This window comes from Delphinapterus leucas, chromosome 8 (assembly GCF_059928025.1).
Source record: "Delphinapterus leucas isolate spDelLeu-1000000601 "Yukka" chromosome 8, BTC_Dleu_Yukka2, whole genome shotgun sequence".
In the NCBI taxonomy this organism is placed as follows: domain Eukaryota; kingdom Metazoa; phylum Chordata; class Mammalia; order Artiodactyla; family Monodontidae; genus Delphinapterus; species Delphinapterus leucas.
Window position 1 is genome coordinate 14,879,410 of NC_143136.1, and position 21,377 is coordinate 14,900,786.

General features: G+C 37.4%; 1 protein-coding gene across 1 annotated transcript; it reads left to right on the forward strand.

The window, feature by feature from the left end:
* The first annotated feature begins 15,272 nt into the window (after positions 1-15,272).
* On the forward strand, positions 15,273-19,313 carry SCG2 (secretogranin II). Its single transcript, XM_022568320.3, has one exon. The coding sequence runs from the start codon at positions 16,824-16,826 to the stop codon at positions 18,669-18,671; it is 1,848 nt and encodes a 615-aa protein (XP_022424028.2). The 5' UTR covers positions 15,273-16,823; the 3' UTR covers positions 18,672-19,313.
* The last annotated feature ends 2,064 nt before the right edge of the window (positions 19,314-21,377 follow it).

The window sequence follows — 21,377 nt, forward strand, 5'->3', positions numbered from 1 at the left end:
TTGTTCTATAATTTCTTCTTTTGTTAAGCTTAAATATAAGGAGGTATCACTGTTTCAATTTGAAAATTTTATCACCTACATAAATAGGAGGCAACCCAAACCATAAAGTCAATAAAAATATAAAGTTGTTAATAAATGTCTTGTTAGACCCTACAACCTACAGAGAACTCTGAGCCTAAGACCAAAAAGGGAAGATTACCAAGTATTAGAAACGTGGTAAAAACAGACTAGTCCTCAACTGAAATTTTCTTCTTTATATAACCAAGAAATTTGTGCAGCGAATACATTTCAGGCTATGACATTCAGCATTACTTGATGCTATGCCTACACGTGGCATAAAATCACTTCCAATAGTGCTGTGGATGTGCTTTCCATACGTTGGGAAACATAGATGCATCTGATTGGCTCCTTTGAGAACAGGAGTCCCAGGAAAAAGAAGGACAAGATCCTCACTGCAAATTCATCTCATCATTCTTCTCTGGGTAAGTCTATGACAGCAAGGTTATAGACATTCAAGTTACAATTATGTCCCAAACCAGTTGATTTCAATATTTGTATCAGTCAGGACAGTCTAAGTTATAGATGGTAACAAACAACACTCCCAAAACCAATAAAACAACTTTATTTCTTGCTCACACTGCATGGCCATGAAGGTCTGGAAGGCAACTCTGAACATTGCTGACTGTCACTCAGGGACCAGGCTATGTGAGCAGCCACCGTCTCAAACTTTGCCTGTTGCTGTGGTGAGGGAAAGTGAACTCTGTCATATGTCCGTTCTGGCTCACAGGCTAGGACTTTCATAGGGTCTCACCCCATCATTACAGTCCAAGAAGTTTAATTCTAAATATGCTCAGAAGAAGGAAGAATCAGAAATATTTTGTGAAGAGTACTAAGAGCTACAATAAAAAAAAAATTAAAGTCGCATATTCACTTGAGCATCTGTATATGGCTCTGGAGCTGCCTGATTAAAAAACACACTATAATATACATATAAATATTTGTATTCCCTTTCATGGGATTCAATGGACCTCAAGTTAAAAATCTATGCTCTAATAAATGAAGTAACTGCAAACATTATTTTTAAAGAGCCAAAATAGTAGAGAAGAGGGGTAGAACATTTTCCGAGCAAGGAGAGTGATGTGAATGAAAATGGGTCTGAAGAGATTAAGTATATCTTCTGGTAGAAAGGTTTACACAACTGAAACAGAAAACCTAAGGATGTGAGACTGGAGAGATTTGGGAAAACATTAAGAAGAAAAATCAGTGAGAAACCTTGGACTATGGAAAGTTAACTTATTTGGTATCAGTTGAGCAGGGGAGACTCATAATGGAAAAATGTTGAAAGATAATTTGCTACTGTGTTTTTAAGGATTAAGCCCCATGGTTTGTACTTAGTAGGCAATTAATATAAACTGGCTGTTTGATTTTGTTTTAAATCAAACACACCTGTCATTCAGTCAACAGTATTTCTTGAGCGCTGGCTCAGATTAGAAATAGAGATTATTTTTCTTAAGATGCAAACACCTAAGTTCCTGGAGGAAAAGGACATGTGTGGAAGGAGATTAGTGATAAACCTAATCTCCTGCTGGGGAGAGATTCTTAGAAATACCAGATATAAGAGGATGTGAAAATGGATGGATGAATAAGAAAGGAGCAACTGGGAAGACTTATCAATGGTTGGGGAAAGGAGAGGGGCAAGGGAGTGGAGAGGGAGAAAGTGCAGGAATGAGCTGAGGAGATAATGATTCCATGGTTGAAACCAAGGGGCAGAGATGATAATTAATCAGGTGATACCATTGAGAAGGAGACAAGAGATCGGAGAGAATTTGGTTGGCTTGATATGTTTATTTGTAGATGTTATTATTTTTAAGGTTGGTTTGGATGGCTTTTGGGTATAGGGTAAGAGAAAAAAGGATCCTTGGCTTCATGTCCTCAAAGAGATTATTGTCAGCTGGGAAGAGAGTAATCTAAGAATTTCCCAAACAAATGTTGCATTTCAACTGTAATAAGTACTAACCAGGAGAGATATGTGGTCCATGAGAGAATATTTTGCTAAGAGGTTCCCAGATGATGCTGATATTCTGATCTGGGACCACACTTTGAGGATCTCTGCTCTAACATGTACTTTACATCACTCCACTTATAGTTCAAACAGCTTCAGTGTCAAAGTAGCTAGATGATTTGACTTGTGCACTAAATTCTGGACCAAAAAATCCTAGAAAAATATTGACTGTGATGTGGAATACAGACACAATGGCTGGATTTGGGGGAGAAGGTTTTAGGTTTTAGGAGATTATTTTCAGCTCTGTACCTTATATTACATATGCAAGTGCCCTATCTCTAGAACTGATATATTCATTTTATCAAAACAACACTCTAAAATCTATGCAAAGGCTAAATGAACTGTGAAAGTCATCTGGTAAGGCAGTGGGAGCCCCGGACACAAAATGCTAAACTTAACTGTAATAATGCTAAACTTTGATCTTAAAGACTCTCCTACATCTTGCTGGGCTTCTTATTAAAAGGAAGGGTAGGAGTATGTAGTTGGGTTGTTTCCAAACAGAAAATATCCCTATTAAAACATTTGCACGTAAATCCTTAAAGTGTTGATTCACAAAACAATTATGCCAGGAGAACTTGAAAGATTGAGACATTCAATGTTGTTTTAGGTAAAGTAATTAACTTCTAGTGCACAAACTTCATTCTCCCAAAGCCCACTAAAGGAGCAGATGCTCAAACATGCGTGGTATTAGATTAAGAGAATGGTACTTTCTCTTCCTCCAAGCACCAGCTGGTTCCAGAATCCAAAGGCAATGGAGAAGAAAGCCTAAATTTATTTGGTTTAAGTGGTTCTCACTGAGAGTTTATGAGAAAGATCATACTTTAGTACCTAGCAGACAAATGCAAAAATAATTTCACAGCTGATCCTCATTTCACAAAGAAAAGAGGCGCAGGGTCCAAGGGTTAGAAGGGCCTTAAATGTTATCTAGTCCATATAGGGCCACCAGTAATGTGGTATCTTGATAAGAAGAGCAAAAAAATTACAAAGAATAAACAAATACTAGAATTATAAGTAGCTTACTTTTCTTTATGTATAATTTAAAATTTTAATTCAAATACTAGAAAATGTTTCACAAAATAAGAGAAAGAGTAGAAAAACATAGAGTGCCCCTATAATGAAAGAAAATTTTTCTTAAACAAATTTTAAACATAATTTGCTGGCAGTGCCTGAAGCTCAAACAAATAAAGGCAGTTCATTTGCATAAGGACACTTTGAAAGCATTAAAAAATTCCAAAATGGAGTGTGTGAAGCTTTGACAGTAGAAATAATAAAAGGTTAACTCAATTGAACACAATACGTTTTCGGTCAGCCATTGTCCAAGGCCTCTTAGAAACTAATGATTTTGTCTGGAAAACTAGGTAGTTACAGTATTAAGTATACCAGTTACTGATTTATACGTTCTCTGACAGGCTCTGCTTTTGCAAGAGAAGTGAAAAAACATTTTACTCTTCTTTGATAGTGAGTTTTTTTGCGGTACGCGGGCCTCTCACTGTTGTGACTTCTCCTGTTGTGGAGCACAGGCTCCGGACGCGCAGGCTCAGCGGCTATGGCTCACGGGTCCAGCCGCTCTGCGGCATGTGGGATCTTCCCGGATCGGAGCACGAACCTGTGTCCCCTGCATTGGCAGGCAGACTCTCAACCACTGTGCCACCAGGGAAGCCCTGATAGTGAGTTTTTTTAAAAAATCATCTATGTTAGGAAAGAACATTTATTAGTAAAAAATTGTACTCTAAAAGAAAGGAGTTTAATTTTGGAAGCAACGCATGAGGGTGGTAAAGAGTCAACAAGGAGTATAACGAAGAAAAATAAAAATAAGGGAAGAGAGGAAAACAGGTGAGGAATGAGCAATGAAAAGTATCCCAGTGCAGACCACCCCTATCCCCTGGCAAGTGCTGGAGGACCTTAGGTCACATATGCTGCAGACATGATCCTCCATGAAAGTCTTGTCTTCCAAGGGAGAGAAAGATGAGGGAGGAGGTTAGAGTCAGAGAAGAGGGGAGAGAAAGAGGAGAAGGCAGATGTATTGGCCTTCTGGATCTTAATAGCTTTCATATAAATTGAAACAAAATGAGAAGTGTAATGGAGTGGAAGAGAGATATTTTCAAACTGAAGGATTACTAAGGCAGAAGACTGCATGTACAAATGATAGGAACATCAGAATCCGGTCTAAATGAAATATGAAATTGAATAACAAAGGACAAAATGATTAAGATTTAAGAAAATCTGATCATAAAATGAAATTTAGTCCATTCTAATTATTTAGATTTAAGTTGTGAATGATTAGCTTGATCTTAGCACCATGGTGAGGATGCAAGCTAATTTAGTAAAAACCATTATCATAACAGAGGACATAATTACTTTGAAAATGTCCAAGATATAGAGCTTTGCTTCTTGGAGGCAATGATAATTGCCAGTTTAGACCTACCAGAAAATTAAAATTTTGTGAAGAACGTTTAAAAAGATCTTACCTCAAGCTTAGTGATAAAAAGATTTATGTTATCTTTAATATACATACTCTAAAAGATTTCACATCAACATGAAGTTTGCTTTCTCTATGCATATTGCACTTTAACTTCTTCTCCAAATAAATTTCTATTAGAGAAAATAGTTCCCTTTAGAACAAATAAGTACTGGCAAAAAATTAATGACTTCTAGAGATATGCTAAATATAACTCACTGAAAAATCTGTAAAACACAGGCCACTGAATAGAATTTCCAAATTCAAGAACTACTCTCTTATTTGGAACACGTTATAATATGCCCCATAGCATCAAGGAAGTGATCTGATGTTGACTCTTGTTTTCCATTTTTGCTGCCGCAGATAGGAGTCTGGGCCTGTGCCATCTGAGCAGTGACCAGGAGAAACAATTGGGACAACCCCTGAGGAATTTTGTCAAAGTGACTATATTCTAGACTTGGATCTTTAATTATTGGATCCATGCCGTGGTCATTTCTGTATTCCTATCACCTAGCAGAGTGCCTAAATCATAGTCTTTATTATGGAAACACCTTTGGAAAGAACTAGGTTCAAATCTTACCTCTATCAATTATGAGTGAGGAAACAGTAGCCAATTTAGTTATTTCTGAGTTTCAGTTTCTTCAACTGCAGAATGGAGACAAAAATAACTATCTATTAGAGTTGACATGAGGGCTAAATTAGGCTGCTGAAGCTCCAAGTACAGTGCCTGGAACGTAATGGAACTCAGTAAATTATAGGTGTTTATCATAGTCTATAGTAGGCAAGAATTCAGTTACTCACATATGGCTCACAGCTCTCCAACTCCTTTAGCTGATGGAGCCAGTGCATCCCAGTGGCTACCTCCTGACATCTCACTTCTACTTGGAGCTTTTGAATGAGGTTTTATATGGATTTTGGGTGATTAAAGACATTCTCAGGAAAGAGGTTGACTATGGGACCTTGGAAGAACTATAGCTTCTAGTCCTTGCCAAAAAGCTTAGTTCCACATATATGCACTAGCCTGATCAAGAGTGACTTCCTTACAGAACAAAGATGGCAGAGTAGAAGGACGTGCTCTCACTCCCTCTTGCAAGAACACCAGAATCACAACTAACTGCCGAACAATCATTGACAGGAAGACACTGGAACTCACCAAAAAAGATACCCCACATCCAAAGACAAAGAAGCCTCAATGAGATGGTAAGAGGGGCGCAATCACAGTAAAATCAAATTGCATAACTGCTGGGTGGGTGTCTCACAAACTGGAGAACATTTATACCACAGAAGTCCACACATTGGAGTGAAGGTTCTGAGCCAAACATCAGGCTTCTGAACCTGGTGGTCTGGCAAAAGGAGGAGGAATTCCTAGAGAATCACTTTGAAGGCTAGTGGGATTTCAATGCAGGACTCTGACAGGACTGGAGGAAACATAGACTCCACTCTTGGAGGGCACACACAAAGCACTGTGCACATTGGGACCAAGGGGAAGGAGCAGTGACCCCCTAGGAGACTGAACCAGACCTGCCTTCTAGTGTTGGAGGGTCTCCTGCAGAGGTGGGGGATAGCTGTGTCTCACCATGAGGACAAGGACACTGGCAGCAGAAGTTCTGGGAAATGCTCCTTGGCATGAGCCCTCCCAGAGTCTGCCATTTGCCCCACCAAAGAGCCCCGGTAGACTCCAGTGTTCGGTTGCCTCAAGCCAAACAACCAACAGGGAGGGAACCCAGCCCCATCCGTCAGCAGTCAAGCAGATTAAAGTTTTACTGAGCTCTGCCCACTAGAGCCAGCTCTATCCACCACCAGTCCCTCCATCAGGAAACTTGCAAAGCCATCTTAGATAGCCTCATCCACCAGAGGGCAGACAACAGCAAGAAGAACTACAATCCTGCAGCCAGTGGAACAAAAAGCACATTCACAGAAAGGTAGACAAGATGAAAAGGCAGAGGGCTATGTACCAGATGAAGGAACAAGATAAAACCCCAGAAAAACAACTAAATGAAGTGGAGATAGGCATCCTTCCAGAAAAAGAATTCAGAATAATGATAGTGAAGATGATCCAGGACCTCAGAAAAAGAATGGAGGCAAAGATTGAGAAGATGCAAGAAATGTTTAACAAAGACCTAGAAGAATTAAAGAACAAACAAACAGAGATGAACAATACAATAACTGAAATGAAAACTACACTAGAAGGAATCAATAGCAGAATAACTGAGGCAGAAGAACGGATAAGTGACCTGGAAGACAGAAGGGTGGAATTCACTGTTGCTGAACAGAATAAAGGAAAAAGAATTGAAAGAAATAAAGACAGCCTAAGAGACCTCTGGGACAACATTAAACAGAACAACATTTGCATTGTAGGGGTCCCAGAAGGAGAAGAGGGAGAGAAAGGATGAGAGAAAATATTTGAAGAGGTTATACTCGAAAACTTCCCTAGCATGGGAAAAGAAATAGCCATCCAAGTCCAGGAAGTGCAGAGTCCCATACAGGAAAAACCCAAGGAGAAATGCGCCAAGACATATAATATTCAAATTGGCAAAAAATTAAGACAAAGAAAAATTATTGAGGGCAGCATGGGAAAAACGACAAATAACATACAAGGGAACTCCCGTAACGTTAACAGCTGATTTCTCAACAGAAACTCTACAAGCCAGAAGAGAGTGGCATGATATACTTAAAGTGATGAAAGGGAAGAATGTACAACCAAGATTACTCTACCCAGCAAGGATCTCATTCAGATTCAATGGAGAAATCAAAAGCTTTACAGACGAGTAAAAGCTAAGAGAATTCAGCACCAACAAATTAGCTCTATAACAAATGCTAAAGGAACTTCTCTAAGTGGGAAACAGAGACAAGAAAAGGACCTACAAAAACACACCCAAAACAATTCAGAAAATGGTCATAGGAACATACATATCGATAATTACCTTAAGCGTGAATGGATTAAATGTTCCAACCAAAAGACACAGGCTTGCTGAATGGATACAAAAACAAGACCCATGTATACGCTGTTTCCAAGAGACCCACTTCCGCCCTAGGAACACATACAGGCTGAAAGTGAGGGGATGGAAAAAGATATTCCATGCAAATGGAAATGAAAAGAAAGCTAGAGTAGCAATACTCGTATCAGATAAAATAGACTTTAAAATAAAGAATGTTACAAGAAACAAGGAAGGACACTATGGAATGATCAAGGGATCAATCCAAGAAGAAGATAAAACAATTACAAATATATATGCACCCTCCATAGGAGCACCTCAATACATAAGGCAACTGCAAACAGCAATAAAAGAGGAAATCGACAGTAACACAATAATAGTAGGGGACTTTAACACCTCACTTACACCAATGGACAGATCATCCAAAATGAAAATAAATAAGGAAAGAGAAGCTTTAAATGACACAATAGACCAGATAGATTTAATGGATATTTATAGGACTTTCCAACCAAAAACAGCCTATTACACTTTCTTCTCAAGTGCACATGGAACATTCTCCAGGATAGGTCATACCCTGGGTCACAAATCAAGCCTCAGTAAATTTAAGAAAATTGAAATCCTATCAAGCATTTTTTCTGACCACAACGCTATGAGATTAGAAATGAATTACAGGGGATAAAATGTAAAAAACCACAAACACATGGAGGCTAAAAAATACGTTACTATATAACCAAGAGATCATTGAAGAAATCAAAGAGGAAATCAAAAAATACCTAGAAACAAATGACAATGAAAACACGTCAATCCAAAGCCTATGGCATGCAGCAAAAGCAGTTCTAAGAGGGAAGTTTATAGCTATACAAGCTTATCTCAAGAAACAAGAAAAATTTCAAACAAACAATCTAACGTTACACCTAAAGCAATTAGAGAAAGAGCAAACAAAACCCAAAGTTAGCAGAAGGAAAGAAATCATAAAGATCAGAGCAGAAATAAATGAAATAGAAACAAAGAAAACAATAGCAAAGATCAATAAAACTAAAAGCTGGTTCTTTGAGAAGTTAAACAAAATTGATAAACCATTAGCCAGACTCATCAAGAAAAAGAGGGAGAGGACTCATATCAATAAAATTAGAAATGAAAAAGAAGAAGTTACCACACACTCCACAGAAATACAAAGCATCCTAAGAGACTACTACAAGCAACTCTATGCCAATAAAATGGACAACCTGGAAGAAATGGACAAATTCTTAGAAAGATATAACCTTCCAAGACTGAACCAGGAAGAAATAGAAAATATGGACAGAACAATCACAAGTAATGAAATTGAAACTGTGATTAAAAATCTTCCCACAAACAAAAGTCCAGGACCAGATGGCTTCACAGGTGAATTCTATCAAACATTTAGAGAAGAGCTAACACCTATCCTTCTCAAACTCTTTCAAAAAATTGCAGAGGAAGGAAAATTCCCAAACTCATTCTATGAGGCCACCATCACCCTGATACCAAAACCAGACAAAGATACTACAAAAAAAGAAAATTACAGACCAATATCACTGATGACTATAGATGCAAAAATCCTCAACAGAATACTAGCAAAAAGAATCCAACAACACATTAAAAGGATCATACACCATGATCAAGTGTGATTTATTCCAGGGATGCAGGGATTCTTCAATATGCTGAAATCAATCAATGTGATACACCATATTACCAAATTGAAGAATAAAAACCATGTGATCATCTCAAGAGATGCAGAAAAAGCTTTTGACAAAATTCAACACCCATTTATGATAAAAACTCTCCAGAGAGTAGGCATAGAGGGAACATACCTCAACATAATAAAGGCCATATATGACAAACCCACAGCAAACATCATTCTCAATGGTGAAAAACTGAAAGCATTTCCTCTAAGATCAGGAACGAGACAAGGATGTCCACTCTCACCACTATTTTTCAACATAGTTTTGGAAGTCCTAGCCATGGCAATCAGAGAAGAAAAAGAAATAAAAGGAATACAAATTGGCAAAGAAGAAGTAAAACTGTCACTGTTGGCAGATGACATGATACTATACATAGATAATCCTAAAGATGCCACCAGAAAAGTACTAGAGCTAATCAATGAATTTGGTAAAGTGGCAGGATACAAAATTAATGCACAGAAATCTCTGGAATTCATAAATACTAATGATGAATAATCTGAAAGATAAATTAAGGAAACACTCCCATTTACCACTGCAACAAAAAGAATAAAATACCTAGAAATAAACTTACCTAGAGAGACAAAAGACCTGTATGCAGAAAACTATAAGACACTGATGAAAGAAATTAAAGATGATACCAACCGATGGAGAGATATACCATGTTCTTGGATTGGAAGAATCAATATTGTGAAAATGACTATACTACCCAAAGCAATCTACAGATTTAATGCAACCCCTATCAAATTACTAATGGCATTTTTTACAGAACCAGAACAAAAAATCTTAAAATTTGTACAGAGACACAAAGGACCCTGAATAGCCAAAGCAGTATTGAGGGAAAAAAGTGGAGCTGGAGGAATCAGACTCCCTGTCTTCAGACTATACTACAAAGCTACATTAATCAAGACAATATGGTTCTGGCACAAAAACAGAATTATAGATCAATGGAACAAGATAGAAAGCCCAGAGAGAAACCCACGCACCTATGGTCAACTAATCTACAACAAAGGAGGCAAGGATATACAGTGGAGAAAAGACAATCTCTTCAATAAGTGGTGCTGGGAAAACTGGACAGCTACATGTAAAAGAATGAAATTAGAACACTCCCTAAAACCATACACAAAAATAAATGCAAAATGGATTCGAGACCTAAATGTTAAGACCGGACACTATAAAACTCTTAGAGGAAAACATAGGAAGAACACTCTTTGATATAAATCACAGCAAGATCTTTTTTGATCCACCTCCTAGAGTAATAGAAATAAAAACTAAAATAAACACATGTGACCTAATGAAACTTAAAAGCTTTTGCACAGCAAAGGAAATCATAAACAAGACAAAAAGACAACCATCAGAATGGGAGAAAATATTTGCAAATGAATCAACAGATAAAGGATTAATCTCCAAAATATATTAACAGCTCATGCAGCTCAATATTAATAAAAAAGAAAAACCCAATCCAAAAATGGGCAGAAGACCTAAATAGACATTTCTCCAAAGAAGACAGACAGATGGCCAAGAGGCACATGAAAAGCTGCTCAAAATCACTAATTATTAGAGAAATGCAAATCAAGACTACAATGAGGTATCACCTCACACCAGTTAGAATGGGCATCATCAGAAAATCTACAAACAACAAAAATCTACAAACAAACAAATCTACAAACAACCCCTGGAGAGTGTGTGGAGAAATGGGAACCCTCTTGTACTGTTGGTGGCAATGTAAATTGATATAGACACTGTGGAGAACAGTATGGAGGTTCCTTCAAAAACTAAAAATAGAATTACCATATGATCCAGCAATCCCACTACTTGGCATATACCCAGAGAAAACCATAATTCAAAAAGACACATGCACCCCAATGTTTATTGTAGCACTATTTACAATAGCCAGGTCTTGGAAGCAACCTAAATGCACATCGACAGACGAATGGATAAAGAAGATATGGTACATATATATAATGATATATTACTCAGCCATAAAAAGGAACGAATCTGGGTCATTTGTGGAGACGTGGATGGATCTAGAGACCATCGTACAGCATGAAGTAAGTCAGAAAGAGAAAACAAATATCGTATATTAACGCATATATGTGGAATCTAGAAAAATGGTGCAGATGAACCAGTTTGCAGGGCAGAAATTGAGACACAGAGGTAGAGAAAAAACGTATGGACACCAAGGGGAGAAAGCTGGGTGGTGGGGGTGTGATGAACTGGGCGATTGGGATTGACATATATATATTGATGTGTATAAAATGGAGAACTAATAAGAACCTGCTGTATAAAAAAATAAATAAAATAAAATTGAAAAAAAAACCTACTCTCTTAGCAACTTTCAAGTATACAATATTGTTAATTTTGGTCATTACACTGTGCATTACATCCCCAGAATCTATTCATCTTGTTAAAAAAAAAAAAAAAAAAAGAGTGACTTCCTTGAGTGTTGTTGAGACCTCTGCTGAACATACTCAACCCTCTAAGAGTAACCTTGTGGAATTTTCTGAGGCTGTGTTGATACTGGTTGGTTCCACTGGCCACACAGAACTACTGGAAAGTAAATCAGGTGAAACTCAGAGTGGCTTATCTTTGTCAAGATTTAAAAAAATATTATCATGTGTGTAAACTAACAAAGATGTCTGCAAATGAGCTGATTTCATTGAGGTGAGAAATGAGATTTGTTAACTCAGGTCTCTTCAACCTAGCGCTTAACCTTGCTCGAAAATCCCATTATGAGGCATAAATAGATTAGACAAATTGGCCACAGGACTCCAGTTTAAGCCTGTATGAGTTCCATGTCAATCCACAAATGATGGTCTACCACTCATTAGGAATCAAATAGCTTTACCAGGAGATCAAAGAGAGAGAATGAAGGGCTACTTTTCCCAAGATTATTTTTTTTCCTAAGGTTTTAAACTATCTCTATTTCCTTGAGGAGTTCAAGAGTATTGTGGTTTACCTAGCATCGTTAGAAATCATTAAGTAAAACCTGGTAATGAGAAATCTCAGCACAGGCTTCTTTTCCCAGGACGCCCACCGAATTTCTAGATTGAACCATGCTCCCTGCTGTCTGTTCTGGCTGACATCTTTCTTAGTACTTTCCAATTTATAAAAGTCAAAATAATCTGTTTGTCTCTCATCCCCACCAGGCCAAAGGATCCTCAAAAGAAGAAAAGAGCGTATATATATACATACAAATATGTATGTCGTCATCTTTATATCTGGCAGTTAGTAGGCATTACAACTTACTGAATGGATAAATCAGTGACTGATTATTCATTTAACAGAGACAAAAGGGATCTCTTATACAGCAAGATTCTTTTGTATACTTAAAGTATATTTCAAAATATACTGTTATTAGGAGAATCATATCTTTAATGAAATGAAGTTAAAAATTTAGACTTATATAAATTATTAAAATATATAATCAGGTTACCTGGTAAAGCACAGGAATGATTATGAACTGCAAGTCTGAGAGGTTGGAGTTATATTATTCCCTAAACTGGTCCCATTTATGGAAGGTATTCAATTCATCTGATTCAACTGGAGAAGGAAAATATTCATAGTATAACTTTAGTTACAAATGAATTACTGTTACATATGTGTCACACTTTCCTCAAACAGTGAATATGTTTTTTTTTCTTATTGGAAGTATTTTCAACTTCTGAACTCCCCTTTTTGAGATCAAATGTTGTAAAAGATGCCAACAGATTCATATAAAATTATTAATTACCAAACCTGAGACCTTAGAAATACTCACTTCAAAATTATATTGAAGCTCTAAAGCAAAATTCCAACTCATTAGAGCCTTAAAGGTAACTCACATAAAAAAGAGAAAACTTTTTTATTCAAATAAATATGGTTTTAAAAACAATGCTCCTTGTGGTTATGATATAAAATATGGTTTCATATTCATAATGTGTCTTCTGTTCCTCTTGGAGCATACTGAGGAATGGTAATGTAATTTCTTTGTGACCACTGAAGGAAAAAAACAAAATAGTCCTTGTCTGTAAAACTTTCTTATAACGACGATTACAACAGCAACAGCAATAGGAATCACAAGCTATTAGAACATAGATGAGATTATATTGCAATTAGCCATGTCTACCTGATGGATTTTTCTTTCTAAGGGAAATTGTGCAAAGCATTTTATTTCAAGCCTCAAAGATTTTGATAAAAGAAAAAAAAGGAAACTGCAGTTTTTGCCACAAAAAGACAGGTGGCGTAAGCATGCAACATTTTTTTTTTTTTTTTTTTTAAGATATATAAAGTGCTTATTTTCTCTCGGAAGAAGCTCGCCTATGCTCGGGTTTGTGGCTGAGCCGGTGACGTCAGTGTGGCAGTGCGGTGTCAGGCGCGGCGGCTCCCTATAAGCCGAGGAGCTGTCCGGGTGCTGAAACGGTCCGAGCAGCTCACGCAGCGGGCCAGGAGGAACGTGCTGTGGACGTTCTCTGCCATATAAAAAAGAGGTAAGACTGCTTTTCCCTTTGATTTACTTGAAAGTTCTAAATTGCGTGTTCTCTCCTTAATTCTTAGCTAAGAAGAAAAAGACCATTTGGCAAGCTTGTATCTATAGAATAGCTGAACAGCAACCTGCTGCTCATCAGGCAATGTAAGGACACTATATATGTGTACATATATATGATTGAATCTGTGATTTATACCACTTGCTGTTAGGTATTTACTAACCATAGTGCTATTTACATAATCATATATAAGAAGCATGAAAAAGTTTAGGATATTTGTGTCAATACACATTATTAATGTAAAGTTAACCAAGCCTGATATTTTATTTCTTTCCTTAATTTATTGTTTCTTCCCCTAAGAACCAGATACAAGGCCAAGGATATAATTTATATGCTTAATATTCTTAACAGTAGGTTTCCAGTGATTCAAAGGCTGTTAAACACGTTAGTGATAGAAGTAACCAATTTTGGAATTAGGTTTTTTTTTCCCTTTGACATTTACCTTGCAAGAGCTCAAAGTTAACTAACTATATAAAATTATTTTCCCAATTGGTATACTCTGAAAAGGCTTACATTATTATTTCCTAGTTTTAGTCCTAGGAAGGTAAGATTAGAATGGGCTTCCTTGTTTATTCAGGGTGAAATATTATCTTGGGTTACAGGTTGGATATGACCATGGATTACAGAGAGATCATAATTTGGAATGTATGAGGAAACAATTGATAACTGTAAAAACTATTATTATTATGCTTTGGTTGAAAGAGTTTGTGCAATATTTTGCTAAATATTCTGAATGGGACAAGCGTTTCATTTTTCTGCATCCTAACTAGTTGAATTGCTCAAATTTGATATATCCAACTGCATTTGTTAATGCTCTAGTCTAATTTCAATAGAAAAGACAGTTTAACTTACAAGGCTTTAGTTCAAACTCTATATAAAATATTAGAGCTGTTGAAACCACCTTCACTACTTAGATGAGCTGCTACCTGGGAAAGAAATCCCTTGAGTCTTACTCAAAGGCAATAACTATGTCATCCAAACTGAATCTGAATGAATGACCAAACAGTAGCTCTTGTTAGGCTGTGGTTTAAATAGCTGCATTGGGTATTTTGCCCCAACTCCACAGCGAAGCCCACCTACAAGATAATGATTTTAAAGACCAGCACATAACCCATCCGTTAAAAATACTTCAGGATAATGGTCTCAAAGAAAATAAGTTCACTAAGATTCTTAAAACTACTAGTCCAAATGCCAATGTTGAAAATTGATTTCCAAATCTAAATTAATCCTGAAATAGTACAAAGAAGAATGCATAATGTACTTCTACTCAAACCTAAGAATTTATGAATACAATTTCCCTTAGTAAACATTGATTCATAGCAAATATTTTAGAAGTTTTCTCTGACATGCCTTTAAAGATTTTCCTTTCAGTAAATTAAGTAGTCAAGTTAATGGGTATCTTTTAAATAAATGTATATATTTACTAACTAATTTTAATAATCATTTTAATAAATAAATATGTGCTAAAGAAATTTCTGTAATTACAACTTTTTTTAGGTTCTAAAAACTGAGAACATTATTGAAATACCAATATAATCTAGTGAACAATGATATTTTCTACAATTGATGTCTAAGCTATTAGATAATTGTACCTACATAACTTAGCTTATATATCACAAAACCATAATTCAGGTAAAATATCATGAACAAACATAAAATTCTTTTACATTTACTTTATTTGTAACAAAAATTGCAACCTAAACCTATTAAAATAGGTTGAAATGCTATCAATGCCAAATGTAATACATGTAAAAACTAATCCTTTTGCTAATTCATACGTGAGACTATCAGGGCTTGGAGAAAAAAAATGAATGAAAAATTTTAAGTAGGAAGAATTCAACACATTGTCTGTATTTATCTAAATTGGGAGTTTCATAGTGGTTATTTTAAGATTTTCTAACAGTATGAGTCATTTAAGATTTCATAGGTCCACACCCAAATAGACACAGACATAAGTCAAGCTGAATCTGAACACTCACAAGTTCAGAAATAGACTGGTTAAGAAAGCTTATGTTCTCTCTGTAGCATCTGTTATTATTTACTATACACTCTTGAGGGCTGAGGAAAAATATAACCATGATTGCATTTTACAAGACAGTCACGATAAAATTATTAGAAGAAATATGGAGTGCAGATATTTTAAAACAGTTTATATTTTAGTACATTTACACTGAAATAAACTTCACTGGATATCATGGATTTATTACTTTTTGTAACTCTGGCTATTGTGCTTGTGTGTCCTGACAATACCCTGTGTGTTATTACATGTCAATCAAGATGAGTAATTATAAAATACCAGACTTCTAAATTAAATATTTTGGAATTCAATGGGTAAATAAATACTGCTTTGGGGATATTTAAAGAAAAACTTCATTAGGTTTACCTACTAGCTGGGACTTGAGAAGACCCATATTCTGGAGGTCATTAAGGTATAGACCTTCCAAAATTAATAGTATGATTCAGTGGCAGAGTGAGAACAAGTTATTTCTGAAAATGTATGTGAATGGGACTCATCCACAAGATAATTCAGTATGATTAACATTAACATGGTGTATCACTTCATCATATATAGTAATGTCACTGCTGCTTTCTGTGTTTCTACAACAAATTAGATGGACAATTCAGGAACTAAATCACATGGTTTTTGATAAGGAGATAACTCTGTGTGTGTGTGTGTGTGTGTGTGTGTGTGTACATGCATGTTTTAAATTAAGCCAGCTAATTTTTTTGCCAGTGATTTCAGAAGGAATGCTGTATAAGATAACTAAGACTCATCTTGGAAAGTCTTTATTTAACAGAAACAATGCATACTACAAAACAAACAACATGTTTTATAAATTAAAAAATAAAATTTGAGAAACTTCCTATCAGTGTTTTTGCTATTATTTTAACCAAGAGAATGCCATACAAATTTGATGCAAATGGCTAACAATTTTGCTAAAGATTCCTGTGGTTAGCTTGCGAGGATTGTGTAGGAAATATTTATAGATTTTAAAAAGAATCATCCTAAATTAATGTGGAATAATCTCTACTATGGTTTCTTTTTCCCCTCAATGGTCAATAACCTCTTTTGCTATAGCGTCTATTAGTCTGTTTCATTTGTGTTAACTCATGTTTTCTGTGCTTTAAGGAAATCTTTCAAACATGGCAGAAGCTAAGACTCACTGGCTTGGAGCAGCCCTGTCTCTCATCTCTTTAATTTTCCTCCTCTCTGAGGCTGAAGCAGCTTCATTTCAGAGGAACAAGCTGCTTCAGAAGGAACCAGATATCAGATTGGAAAATGTCCAAAGGTTTCCCAGTCCTGAAATGATCAGGGCTTTGGAGTACATAGAAAAGCTCCGACAACAAGCTCACAAAGAAGAAAGCAGCCTAGACTACAATCCCTACCAAGGTGTCTCTGTTCCCCTTCAGCAAAAAGAAAATGGTGACTTGCCAGAAAGTTCAAGGGATTCCCTGAGTGAAGATGAGTGGATGAAGATAATACTTGAAGCTTTGAGACAGGCTGAAAATGAGCCCCAGTCTGCACCAAAAGAAAACAAGCCCTATACCTTGAATTCAGAAAAGAACTTTCCAATGGACATGCCTGATTATGAGACTCAACAGTGGCCGGAGAGAAAGCTCAAGCACATGAGATTCCCTCCTACATATGAAGAGAATTCCAGGGACAACCCCTTTAAACGCACAAATGAAATAGTAGAGGAACAATATACTCCTCAAAGCCTTGCTACGTTGGAATCTGTCTTCCAAGAGCTGGGGAAACTGACAGGACCAAACAACCAGAAGCGTGAGAGGGTTGATGAGGAGCAAAAACTTTACACAGATGATGAAGATGATATCTACAAGGCTAATAACATTGCCTATGAAGACGTGGTTGGGGGAGAAGATTGGAACCCAGTAGAGGAAAAAATAGAGAGTCAAACCCAGGAAGAGGTAAGAGACAGCAAAGAGAATATAGAAAAAAATGAACAAATCAATGATGAAATGAAGCGTTCAGGGCAGCTGGGCCTCCAGGATGAAGATTTACAGAAAGAGAATAAAGACCAACTCTCAGATGATGTCTCCAAAGTAATTGCCTATCTGAAAAGGTTAGTGAATGTTGCGGGAAGTGGGAGGTCACAGAATGGGGAAAATGGGGAAAGAGCAACCAGGCTTTTTGAGAAACCACTTGATTCTCAATCTATTTATCAGCTGATTGAAATCTCAAGGAATTTACAAATTCCCCCTGAAGACTTAATTGACATGCTCAAAACTGGAGAGAAGCCAAATGTATCAGTGGAACCAGAGCAGGAGCTTGAAATTCCCCTTGACCCTGAAGACATCTCAGAGGTTGACTTAGACCATCCAGATCTGTTCCAAAATAAGATGCTCTCCAAGAATGGCTACCCTAAAACACCTGGTCGTGCTGTGGCAGAGGCTCTACCAGATGGGCTCAGTGTTGAGGACATTTTAAATCTTTTAGGGATGGAAAATACAGCAAATCAAAAGCCTCCATATTTTCCCAATCAGTATAACCGAGAGAAGGTTCTGTCAAGACTCCCCTATGGTCCTGGAAGGTCTAAAGCAAACCAACTTCCCAAAGCTGTCTGGATGCCAGATGTTGAAAATAGACAAATGGCATATGAAAAGCTGAATGACAAGGATCAAGAATTAGGAGAGTACTTGGCCAAGATGCTAGTTAAATATCCTGAGATCATGAATTCAAACCAAGTGAAGCGAGTTCCTAGTCAAGGCTCATCTGAAGATGATCTACAGGAAGAGAACCAAATTGAGCAGGCCCTCAAAGAGCGTTTGAATCAACACAGCTCTCAGGAGACTGACAAACTGGCCTTGGTAAGCAAAAGGCTCCCTGTGGGGTCCCCGAAGAGTGACGATACCCCCAACAGACAGTACTTGGATGAAGATCTGTTAATGAAAGTGCTGGAATACCTCAACCAAGAAAAGGCAGAAAAGGGAAGGGAGCATATTGCTAAGAGAGCAATGGAAAATATGTAAGCAGCTTTCATTAATTGCCCTACTTTCATCCCTCCCACCCCAAGCAAACACCAACGTTTCTCTTTAGCGTGTTGACTTCTATCTTGTTAACACTGTCATACCTTTAAATGATGTACAGGCGGGTGATTCCATTTCACTGGGGTGTCCACTTCACTAGCTCTGAGCTGTTCTCTTGTGTATGGATATGTGTAAATGTTATGACTTCTGAGTAAAAATACTAATCATATCCCTTATTCAAGAAAGATATCTAGGATAGCGTTTAATAGTGTATCTAATGGCTGCGGCATTGTTGATGCTCACATATGACAAAGAGTGTCCTATAATTCTCTTGAAAGTTTTTAATACTTACTGAATTATTTTGTTACTGTCTGTAGTGTTTTGTGGAGTATTGGAGCAAAAAAAAATAAAGCATTATAAATATATAGTTTTATTTATAAGGCCTTTTCTATTGTGTGTTTTCTTGTTGATTAATAAATGTTATTTCTGGACAACTGTGGGTTATTCATTCTGGAAAACCAGAGACGGTGACTATGGAGCAAGCAGTATGGAGCTAAAAGAGAAAATCATCACCTTCCACAGTCTATCCAGGTAAGAAATAAGGAATTTAAACATATGACCATACTACACATTTGTAGAACGCAACATCCTCTAGCAGCCCACTACCTAATGCTTGCCTGTAGTTTTTCTCATATTTATGATTATGGAATAAGACTTTTGGTATCATATTTATACCTTTTACCCTTGATTTATATAAATGCAAACATTTAAGTCTTCCATAACCAGCACTGAAAAAGAAGAGATATGTACGGGGCAGTCAGAAACAGTTATAGCAATCTACTATATTGGAAGCAATCTACCTATTCTCACGTCACCCTGGTCCCCAGAAGACAAGGCTGCTACTATTTTGTATGGTTTGAGAGGGGCCAAAGGATCCCCAAACTGACTGTCAGGTAAGTGAATGGCTTAGGCACAGTGGGAATACCTCAGCTGCCCTCTCTCTTGTCCACGTGTTAGAGAGAATCCTGAGTGGGTTAAGCGGTACATAATTGTTATGATGTGCGTCGCTTCAGGGGTAGATGCTGTCAGCATCCTGACACATCAACAGGGAATCGACAACAACAGCAGCAAGAAAATATACAGAGCAACAAAGCAACAGTGGTCGTAAAAAGCCAAGGAAATAAATCAGAGTTACTATTTACTGAATATTTATTTTGCACCAGGCATGATACTAAACACTTTATCTCATTCAGTTTGTACTGTATCACTGTCAAGCATCACTTATTATCACCCTTTTACATCAGAAAAAGCAAAACTCAGAAAGTTTAAATAACTTCTCCCAAGTCACCCAGTATTATAAATTGCCAAAGCCTGTGTTCTTAACCACTTCACAACACTGCCTCTCTGGGGAGGGCCGTTTCAGCTGAGGGATGGGGCATTGGATGTGGGGTGGTGGGAGGCTTATGTAGTCTCAGTATGGGTCACTTCCAAGGGAGGCCAGTTGTGTGTGTGTGTATGTGTGTGTGTGTGTGTCATAGGTGGGCGGGAGGGACAATCCTGGAATGATTAAAAGGCAATGAGAAGGCCCTGCACACCTTGGGGAAAACACTGAATGTAGGGTTTCCTATTTTGTAATTTTGCCCAGACTCTTTTCTGTCCAAGTATCATACACTTTCATGGAATTCTAGAATCTATAATCTAAGACCTTAGAGGGGAATTGTCTCTACAGTGTTTCTAATAAGTGGTTTTTATTCAAATACCTCATGGGGCAGTACTATGAATTCAAGATTATGGAGAGATCCAGGATATTTGTGCAGCTTAAAGTCTAAGTACATATTTATATGCCATGCTTTGCAGATGTTCACATACACCACCTGCCCATTACATTTTCTCTTTGATTTTCTGTTTCATGCAGCCAGCCACTCCTAGTACCCTAAATCAGTCACGTGACTCTCTCCACGCTTGCCCTAAGCAAAATGAGACCTTGGCACATGTCCACCCAACAGACACTTGCCTTCACTGTGACGTGTGAATGTTCTACGGGGAGGTTAGAAAATGAGAGCAAGTTAATTGACACAACACAGCAGATGAGGCCCCAGGCGAGGATTTACACAATTAGTGGGCTGGCAAACCCTGCACTCATTCTGCTACACCGTGCTGCTTTTTCTCAGAGTCTCAGTTACAGTTGAAATTCCCTGATTCTCTAACAGTGACATTTCTGGCATCAGGATTGGCAGTTGGGGAAATATATTAATTTGGGATATATATTCTCTACCTGACTTCTCTCAGACACTAGTCAGCGAGCATCTTTGCCTTTTTGCAGCATCACCATATACCCAGTTATTGAGTCATCAGATTTATTTATTTCTGATCTAAAGGTATTTTTTCATAAGTGTTTTAGTACATTGCTTACTAGCATAAGAAATTAAGCTCTAAGTATCATTCAAGGATGTGGATGACAAACTAGTTGGGATTAGGGCAACACTGCCCTTTTCCCTGGCAAGAAGCCTCCTTCAGCAGAAGTCAGGAAGTAGCTTGAGCCCTCCTCACAAATGCCCCCTACAGGCCACCATTGGAAGGGTGCACTACGACTGTACCCCTTTGTAGGAGTCCATGCCTTGACAGGAGTCAGATGGCCTAGCACTCTGTATGCTTTCGGCAAGACCACCACCTACCAACCCTTCCCTTCCTTCAACACTCCCAGCCTCT